General features: G+C 48.1%; 1 protein-coding gene across 1 annotated transcript in view; it reads left to right on the top strand.

The window, feature by feature from the left end:
• Window positions 1-8771, top strand: part of gtpbp4 (GTP binding protein 4) — an 11051-nt gene extending 2280 nt beyond the window's left edge. The window contains exons 4-17 of the mRNA XM_008297849.1: window positions 466-602; window positions 675-775; window positions 1367-1459; window positions 1882-2073; window positions 3834-3899; window positions 4005-4094; window positions 5007-5117; window positions 5212-5289; window positions 5449-5500; window positions 5571-5671; window positions 6527-6724; window positions 7648-7713; window positions 7894-8037; window positions 8257-8771. Coding sequence (XP_008296071.1) covers window positions 466-602; window positions 675-775; window positions 1367-1459; window positions 1882-2073; window positions 3834-3899; window positions 4005-4094; window positions 5007-5117; window positions 5212-5289; window positions 5449-5500; window positions 5571-5671; window positions 6527-6724; window positions 7648-7713; window positions 7894-8037; window positions 8257-8409 — 1582 coding nt within the window. The 3' untranslated portion in view covers window positions 8410-8771. The remainder of the gene's footprint in view (window positions 1-465; window positions 603-674; window positions 776-1366; window positions 1460-1881; window positions 2074-3833; window positions 3900-4004; window positions 4095-5006; window positions 5118-5211; window positions 5290-5448; window positions 5501-5570; window positions 5672-6526; window positions 6725-7647; window positions 7714-7893; window positions 8038-8256) is intronic.
• The last annotated feature ends 1327 nt before the right edge of the window (window positions 8772-10098 follow it).

Raw genomic sequence — 10098 nt, 5'->3', positions numbered from 1 at the left:
AAGATGTTCCACCATGCTGGATGCATCTCCAACAGCGTGCTCCTCTGTTCTCTGGTTCTGATCCGTGCTGCATTAATTATCTACACAGAACGACACAAACCCAGACAAAAGAAAACAACAGCAGGATTATTGATGTTATAAATATTGTAAACAAGTGGAATCTGAAGCTCACAGCTGATGGTCTTCATCGTGGTCCAGGAGTGCAGGACTTTGACTTTTCTACAGAATGTGGTGAAAGCAAAGGTTTACATTTTTAAAATAAGACATGTCGGATAAAGGACTATCACAGTTCCATGTTAGGTTATGTTCAGTTTTTCTGACAGAACTTCTCACAAGAACCGTTAGAAGATTGGAGTCCACCATTGTTGCTGCTGCTTCAGTTGGTGGTTCTGGTAGATGCTGAGGAAGCAGCAGCGTCCTTCAGCAGCACCAGCTTGAGTGAACCTGTCCTCTGTTTTCCTGCAGCGTTGCCAAAGACTACGTGCGCCTGATGAAGTATGGCGATTCTCTGTATCGCTGTAAGCAGCTGAAGCGAGCCGCTCTGGGTCGGATGTGCACCATCCTGAAGCGGCAGAAGTCCAGTCTGGAGTACCTGGAGCAGGGTGAGTCTGGTTTTGGTGCCTCAGTCCGTCTCCTGTGTCGGTGTGTTGACCTGACTGGCCTCCCTCCCACAGTCCGCCAGCATCTGTCCCGTCTGCCGAGCATCGACCCCAACACCAGGACGCTGCTGCTGTGCGGTTACCCCAACGTGGGCAAGTCCAGCTTCATCAACAAGGTAAGCAGCACTTCGTCCACCAGAACCAGCTGTGGAGCAGGAATCTGGTGGAGATGTCAGAGATGATCAGGGCTTTCTCCTGCAGGAGGTTTTAGAAAAGACAACATGAGGATTGAAGTCAGTGTGTTGAGAAGCAGCTGATCAAACAGCCGTTGACCCGGCAGGACCTGGTGCTGCTCCTGGTTCAGACCCAGTCTGTCCAGTCTGTTGTCGTACTGTAGATATGATCGGCTCCCGTCGCTGGTCATTCCTCCCAGTCCTCCCAGTAGATGATTGAAGCTGTTCAGTAGCTGTCCTCACCAGATTACCTTCATCTGCGTTAATCGGTGTCTCTGTGGACTCCAAGGACCTGCAGCTCTGGAAGATTCACAGTCTGAAGGTAGAACAATCAGTAGATGAAGGTTCTGCAGGTACAGGAGCAGCTGGTTCTGATTTGATTGATTCATGTGGACTGAACCTGTCTGGGCGACACCAGGAGGAACACAAGGTTCTGACGGAGCCTGAAGCTTTTATTGGCAGTTTGAATCTCAGCCTTGCGATGGTGACTCGTGTTGACCCGATCTCACCTGGTGGAACCTCTCTTCCTGTCAGGTGACCCGGGCCGACGTGGACGTGCAGCCGTACGCCTTCACCACCAAGTCTCTGTTTGTGGGCCACATGGACTACAGGTATCTGCGCTGGCAGGTGAGATGTGCTCATCAGGTAAACGTCCTGCACGTTGACACAGCGACACGCGGACGCTGCAGCGTCCATCGTTTATGTTGTTTGTTTGTTTTAATTGCAATCAGCTTCTCTGTTCTTGATGTTTGTGTGAAGCTTAAAAACAACTGATGCACGTTAATATTTAGCCTGATTGAACTTGATGTCTCTGACTAGAAGCACATCAATGAGACCATCAGTCCACCTGAAAACACTCCCGGTCCAGGTTTATCACTGTAATGGACTTCTTCCATCAGTTCTGAGCCTCAGAACTTCATCAGAACAGCAGACAGTCACATGACATTCAGGAGGAAGAACACATCTGGGTTCTGGTAGACAGGAAGCTGCCGTGTTCCAGCGTGAGAGTCGAGTGTCTGCTGGCTCACCTGTCGGCTGGATGTGTGCAGGTGGTGGACACTCCTGGGATCCTGGACCATCCTCTGGAGGACAGGAACACCATCGAGATGCAGGCCATCACGGCGCTGGCCCACCTGCGGGCGGCGGTTCTGTACGTCATGGACGCCTCGGAGCAGTGTGGTCACACTCTGCAGGAGCAGCTGGAGCTCTTCAACAACATCCGGCCGCTGTTCGCCAACAAGGTCAGTCAGAGCTGAACGCCGAGTCTCTGAGACCTGCACACGAGTCAATGTGGCGACCGTGTCACAGCCTCGAGTCGCTCCACATCAAGTCTTCATGGCTTCTGTCAGAAAAAGCAGAAGATCTTTGACTATTTATGGCACAAAAATGTAGAAACCTGGAACCAACGTGTGTCTGAGGTTCCTCAGGTGTTAGACGCTGGACCGTGGTGGAGGTCCAGATGCTGCAGACCTTTAACTGGTTCCGTGTTCATGTGTATCTTCACTTGTCTCCTCTCTGCTGTGGCGCCGCCTGCTGGTCGCAGCCGAGCAGCTCAGAACTTTTACTTCTGACAGGGTCGAGTTCGAGCAAACGGTTTGTTTCAGGGCAGGGCTTCTCAACCTTCTTGACCCATAGGCCCAATGTCCCAGGACAAAGTGGCCCGGGCCCGTTTAGTATGAACACTTTCATTTCCATTGATCCGAGTCGTGGCTTGATTGGAATCCAATAACTAAATCAAGTCCACTTCCAGTTTAACAGCCCACAGGTGCAGGATTGAACGTTTTTTTTGCGGCCCAGTAGGCGGCGCTGTTTCAGGGGATTTTGTTTGTGCAGAACCAAGTGATTTCAACCAGGTATCAGTTATACAACGCTTATATAACGAAATGATGATTGCCTTTTTCTCACAGTGGATCTGAACGTCACGCGGTTAGTTCAAGAACCGTCAGAAAGCTGAGAATCCGATTGGTTGTGCTTTTCTGGTTTCTGGCTGATGAATGGTGTCATTCTGGTTTCTAATCCAACGACTTGGACGTGACGACGGCCGCTTTTCTCGGACTTTCTGACCATAACACGGAGCCATAGATGAATTATTCTGTTTCGCTGTCGGGATGAACTCGGTTAAAGAAACGCATCCTGTTTTTTGGGCTTTTCCTTCCTCTCGGTGTTCGAAGCTGCTGTTCGTACAAACATGAAGTGATTTTGGTCTGTTTGGTTCATTGTGGACAGTCTGAGTAGTTCTGGGCAGGTGGAGTCACTGTGGAAGAACTTTGAGTTGTTCTGGACGTGTTTCTGTGGACTAACTCCAAACCCTCAGTGTTCTTCTGTTTGCTTCCTCCTCTCTCACTCTGTTTGCTGCTTTATGCATTTTAAAGATGTGCAGACATAGAAAGAACCCGCGTCTGGAGGGAACTCCTCGGTGTCCGGGCTCGTCTGCTTTTGTGCACATTTATTTGTTTTTACTCGAACACGTGTGACCGCGGCGCTAACAGGGCGGAGCAGCTCAAGAAACTGCTGCCATCAACGTGTGACTCAGTCGATATCGACATTTATTGATCGTTTTTACTGACGTAGTTTAAACACAGCAGCAGGAATCAGGTTCATGTCATTTGAGTCTGTCTGTGTTGAAGTGCACCGGGAGGAAGTTAACGCTGACCAACGAGCAGCTGATGGGCGTAGACAGGACGCTGCAGCACGAGCCAGTTTTCACTTGTTTGTCTCTGATGCTTTAAAGGGAAACTGTCCCACATGCTGACAAGGATCTCCGTCCGTCTGCCGGTCCAGAGCCTCGGTCACAGGAAGCTGAACGGAGAACATCACAGGGAGCTTTAAACAAATGATAAAAGATGATGTGATTAAGAGATATGCTGCTGTTAACGAGACTTATTACAGTCAGTGTAGCTGTGATTTGTTCTGAGAAGGCGTGTGTGTAAATAAAGACAGAATAAAACATCAGCTGAGGAGGCTCCAGAGTGCCACTAAAGCCCATGTGTTGTTTCTGCAGCCGCTCATCATCGTGGCGAACAAATGTGACGTGAAGAAGCTCAGCGAGCTGCCGGAGGAGAACCAGGTGAGCCTTCAGCTTCTGTCCTGAAGAAGAGACGTCGAGTTTCACCTGAAGTCGTGTTCCGGTTCGCCTGAACTCCACTTCTGACTGTTGTGAGTCTGTTGTCAGAAAATCTTTGCAGATCTTTGTGCTGAGGGAGTCCAGGTCATCGAGACGAGCACCCTGACGGAGGAGGGAGTCATGCAGGTCAAAACGGAGGTGAGTCACACCTGGGTCACACCTGGGTGACACCTGCTGCTCTGAACCAACACCAGGTGTGAATATTTCGGGCCAGATTGGGATAAACGTCCTCCTGGACAGTTTCTGGCCGTTCAGACTGTTTTTGTGTCACTTTCTGGATTCCTTTTCCTGGTTTTGGACCATTTTTCAGCAATTCTGGAGAACTTTTAGTCATTTTGGGCAAATTTAAAGTCTTTTGGGACATTTTTGAGTCAATTTGAAACAAGTTGAAGTCATTTTGGTCATTTTTAATAAGTGAGTGAACATGGACAAGGTCACTCTATTAATACCCGTGGGTAGATTGTGTTGCAGAAAAAATCCAAATGATAGCGTTTGGTCTTTAAACACAATACACATCGACGAAAAGACAAGAGGCAGTCGTCCACCGTTTGTCCATGTGACAGCCAGGAAGTCAAAAGATAAGGAAGAATAAATAAGATCAGGATAAGTTCAAAAAAACAACAAAACTGAAGGAAATAAAATCATCTCTGGGATGAAAACCAGGACAAGAACAAAACATTAGATCTAAAAGTCACAAAGATGAATAGAGCTATAAGCAGAATAACTGGAACTAAGCTGTTTGTGCAGCGCTCTGTCCTGCACTCTGCACATCTTCTGTCATTTGGGGAGTTTTGTGTCCTTTTAGACTTTTTTGAGTCATTCTGGAAACATTTTGAACGTTCTGAAGGACTTTGAAGTCTTTCTGAACCTTTCTAGTCATTTCAGACGATTTCTTCTTCGGCTGGCGGGTGCATAGTTACCATCAGCCACAGAGACACAGTGAGCAAACGTAGACTTGTTGTTGTTTTGGTTCCTCTGGTCCCACTTTAGTAAATCGCTGCTCGGTTCGTGCTGAATGTCCACGTCTGATAAGGCTGTGTCTGTTTGCAGGCCTGCGACCAGCTGCTCGCTCATCGCGTCAACACCAAGATGAAGGGCAAGAAGGTCCACGACGTCCTGAACCGGCTGCACCTGGCCATGCCGGCCAAGAGGGACGAGAAGGTAGAGCAGCCAATCGGAGCTCAGCAGGTTCCTGCTCTTCTTTAGTCTCTGCTGCTTCCTGATGCTCATCAAGTCTTGTTGTCATGTTGAGCAGGAGAGGCCTCCGTTCATCCCAGAGGGAGCCCTGGTGCGCAAGAGAGCCATGGAGGTGGACGCCCCCAAACGCAAACTGGTAGGTCGCACGTCACACTGATGGACCGGCCGTGGAGCAGTAATCAGAGTATATTTACTCAGGCTGTATGAGGTTTAAAGACAACAGAACCAACACATGAACTTTGAACTTTCTGATGCTGTTTTCTCCAGTGAAAGTGTTTGTTTCCTGTTTCTGCAGGAGAGAGATCTGGAGGTGGAGCTCGGGGACGACTACGTTCTGGACCTACAGAGTGAGAAGTGGTTCCATTGCAGTTGTAGACAGAAGGTTCAGCCTGCGGTGCTCACACTGTTTGTTTTCAGAATACTGGGACCTGATGAATGACGACGAGAAGCACGATAAGATCCCCGAGGTGTGGGAGGGACACAACATCGCAGACTACATCGACCCCGACATCATGAAGGTCAGTGGAGCTCAGCGGCACAGTCAAACCAGAACCGAACCCAGACCTTTCTTGACCACGTCTGGTGTCTCCAGAGGTTTTCTTTGTTTCCTGAAGCTTCAGCAGGACGAGGCCGACGGTCTGAGAAACGCTGCCAACCGTCTGGATGTGAGCAGCTCTGCAAAGAGCACCAACTGTTCAGCACATCGTCAGCTCAGCGAAACTTTATTCAAGCTGATGAATCGAGCAGAGCTCAGGCTGCTAACCACCAAAGTGTTTCCACAACGACTGGTTTGGTCTGAAACATCTGAACTGGTGTAAAATGAACCACACAGCAGACTGAGACGTGGTGGTTCAGACCTGCCCTGGTTTAGCACTACTCAAGCTAGCGTAGGCTGGTTAAAGTCTGAACGATTAGCTCATGTTAGCTTAGAGCTAAGTTAGGTTAGCCTAAAACTTTAGTGTGTTAGTTTAGAGCTACGTTAGGTTAGCTGAGAGCTAACTCATGTTTGTTGGTGTCTTTTTAACGTCAGTAGAACGAGGAAGTGCTTCTCTACCTTTCGTACCTCTTGGTCCTCTCCTTGGTTCGTCTTGTTCGTATTCATCTGATGGACTTCAGGTCTTGGCCGGTCGTGACGTTCTTTCAGTTGAACTTTAACGGTTTCTGGGTACGTTTAAGGTTTGAGCTCCTGCGCTGCTGCAGACATCAGGTCTGTAATCTCTGCTGCAGCCTGTCCTGGTTCAGTAAAACAATAATTCAACAGCGTACCTTCTGAGCGGTGCACGCTCTTGTTCAAGACTGATAGAGAATCTATCTGTAGACGTGTTCGAGCAGCTAAGAGGAGAGATGATCGCTTCTTCTGTGTTTCCTCCCAGAAACTGGAGGAGCTGGAGAAGGAGGAGGAGCTGAAGGAGCGCGCCGGCGAGTACGACTCCGATGACGACAGCGAGGACGACGAGATGCAGGAGATCCGGGTTCTGGCCAAACAGATCCGCGAGAAGAAGCAGCTCCTGGTGATGGAGTCGAAGGAGAAGGACGTTCACGGACCTCGCATGCCCAGGACGGCCACCAAGGTGAGGGGCGCTGAGGTCCATCAGGATCACCCAGAGGAGGTTCCTGAGATGATGAGAGCAGTAACATGAGGCAGATATTCAGCTCAAAAACTGCACTGAAAGTTACAGATCAGCCATCATGTTCTTTTGTGATCCAACTGACCTTTCAGCTACTTTCTGAGTGACTGGTTTGGTCTAAAAACATCTGAAAATAGTGAAGAGCTCACCTGACTGAGAGCCAGCGTGGTGGTTCAGACCAGCAACTTGGTCACTACCTGTCTGATTACATACACAGTAGCTTAGCACGAATCTGTGTTAGCCTAAAGTTGACTTGTTTCAGCCTGAAAGTGCCATGGGTTCGCTTAGAGCGAAGTCACATTAGCTTAGAGCCAATTTACTAGCTAACTCAGAGCTAACTTGTACTTTCTTAGAGGCAACTTGGGTTTTCTTCGAGCTAACTCGTGCTAACTTGGAGCTAATTCATTCCAACTTAGAGCTAACTCGTGTTTTCTTAGAGCTAACTCATGCTAACTTAGAGCTAACTCGTGTTTTCTTAGAGCTAACTCATGCTAACTTAGAGCTAACTCGTGTTTTCTTAGAGCTAGCTGGTTTTTTCTTAGAGCTAACTCGTGTATTCATGGAGCTAACTCATGCTAACTTAGAGCTAACTCGTGTTAGCTTTAAACTACCTTTGATTAGAGTTCAGAGATTGTTCTGATTACAATCAATAACCAGGTTCAACAGTGTAACTTGGTTGAAACAGCGACAGGTTTCGTTGCACCACTGGAACTATTTTATTGCTGCAGTCCTTGTTAAACGTCCGGTCTTCCTCCGCTGGAGTCCTCCAGCGGAGACCTGAGTTAGTCCCACGGAGCTTCAGCTCTTTTGTTAAACGGACCGCTGCCTTCTGTAACGTTGTCGTGATGTTTGTTTCCTGTGCTCAGGTTGAAAGGAAGCAGCTGGAGAAGGAGATGGGGAACCTCGGCCTGGACATGAGCGACAAGGACGACGTAAGTTCTTCTGAACCGAAGCTGCAGGACACGTGACATGAGTCAGTGGTTCATCCTGTTTCATGTGGAAGCATCACATCGGTTAGAACCTACATGAAGCAGCCGGTGCCGACGTGGCGACAGTAGCAAAGGTTGTTCTGCCCTGTTTCTCTGTTCCTAAACATGTGAACTTTATTTCAGAGCCACTACGCTCAGCAGGCCAGACGCTCTCGCAGCGTCGCTGTCAAACGGAAGCGCGAATCTTCAGCGCCGCCGACCTCCAGAACGCGCAGCCAGAGCGCCTCCCGTCCACCGCGAGACCAGTCAGGCCTCCGAGATCCAAAGGTCTGTCCCAGCTTTACCTTTTCTCACAGCTGCTTCAGTGGTGCCCATAAAGCTGTCAGGATGCAGGCCCTACTTCTGATGACCTGTGTTCAGACAACAGTGTTGGTCGTTGCGAAATGTTCTGACCAGTCTGGCACCAGAAGAACCCGTGTTACAGACTGGTCTGGTTCTCTCAGATATGAAGCTGGAGGCTTACTGGTTGTTTTGTTTGTTTGTCAGATGGCGAAGAAGGCGAAGAAGATGATGAAGAACTCCCAGAAAGGCATGAACCGCCAGGGCAGGAAGGGAGAGTCCGACCGACACGTGTTCGACCTCAAACCCAAACACCTGCTGGCCGGGAAGAGGAAGTCCGGAACCACCGACCGCAGATGAATCTGCTTTTTCTGAGACTCTTCCTATGAAATGTTCCCAAACTGTCTGAGTGATGAGTGACTGCAGTGATATTTGGTCTTTTGTGGGTCAGGTCAGGCTTTCCTCACAGAACCAGTGAAGCCTTCTGATCCCACAACCCTGAGCTGCTTAACGTCTGCTTTGTTTCAGCCCTTCAGTCGTATGTTATCATCATCATGTTATTATTATTATCGTCCCATCAGCTGTTCTGTCTCACAGCTTGGTTTTGTTTGTGACTCCAGAAACATCTTGTTATTGGATAAAGTGATGATGCTGCTTTTATAAAGTCTCCTCTAAAGAAATGTGACGGAACAAAGGAGCCAATAAACCGACATCTGATCTGAGCTTCAGGCTGAATGTCGTCTCTGAGTGAAACCAGCCAGAGTTCAGAGTTCTACCTTCAGACTGTGAATGTTCCAGAGGTCCAGGTCCTTGAAGTCCACAGAGGAGGGTCCAGATTGATCACTTTAATGGACTTTTTCCATCATTTCTGAGCCTCAGAACTTCGTCAGTACAGCGATGGTCGTTTGGAACAACTCTGGGTGACGTTAGGAAGGTTTCTGTCGTTCTACCAGTTATTGAGTGCTTCTGGGTATTTTTATATTAACTTTAGAATACTTTTGGATTATTTTAAACCATTTTTTTAGAGTAATTTTACAACTTAAACAATTATTCAGTCATTTTGGTCCATTTTATGTGATGCTGGACCACTTTGTGTCCTTATGAGAGTCATTTTCCAGAAAGGTTGAACAATATCTGCAACTTTCATATCATTTCAAACCGTTTGTGAGTAACATGGAACAGCATCGGAGTCGTTTTGCTTTTTAGTTGTTTGATCATTTCTGAGCGTCAGAACTTCATCAGAACAGCAGATGGAGGATTTTTCTGTTTTTAGAATGAAAACCACATCTGAGTTCTGGTAGAAACTGACACCAGATCAGTTCTCCATCCGTCCACAGCTCTTGACCATGAAGCAGGTAACTTCAGCTGTCACAGTTTTCAGGACTGTGATGGTGCTGCACTTCATGTCGCCGTGGTAACGGATGCTGAGCAGCCAATGACGCATCATTAAAATTCTTCCGACTCCTCGAAGTGTCGTCACCGTGTGAAGATCCTCCAGAGCTCAGTCAGCAGACTGACAGTTTGAGGGTCTTTAAGGACGGCAGGAGTTGGTGGCGTTTGTTTCACTCCGTGGTTCTGGAAGAATTTGTGCATCGATGTGATCCTGAACCGGACCGATGAACCATGAAAGCCTCGAGCTTCTGGACCTTGTGACATGCGCTAGGGGCAAATGCTTTCAGTTCCAAATGCTCCCAAACAAAAGTCTGGAAAGAAAAAATACATAAAGTATTAATATAACACAAAAGATAAATACACATTCTGCTGTGCGTACAGTGTGTGTGTGTGTGTCAGTGTGTGTGTGTCAGTCTGATGTCTCTGTAATTGTTCTTGTTCGCTGAGCGTCACGAAGCAGCTGAGACACTAAAACTATCGAGGAACATCTCAGAGTTTATCACCACAGAACCGTTTCACTTCTGTCTCTGATGGTTGATCCGACAGCGTCTTCACCCTGTTCTTAACCCAACAGGTTCATACCTGAAGAGGTGTAACGTGACCCGACAACATCAGCAGCTGAGTGGTTCAGAGATAAAGTTCTGACCAAAGTGGACA

This window comes from Stegastes partitus, unplaced genomic scaffold, assembly GCF_000690725.1.
Source record: "Stegastes partitus isolate 25-593 unplaced genomic scaffold, Stegastes_partitus-1.0.2 Scaffold1253, whole genome shotgun sequence".
NCBI classification, from domain to species: Eukaryota; Metazoa; Chordata; class Actinopteri; family Pomacentridae; genus Stegastes; species Stegastes partitus.
The sequence above is the reverse complement of the archived record's forward strand: the minus strand, read 5'-3'. Positions and strand labels throughout refer to the sequence as shown.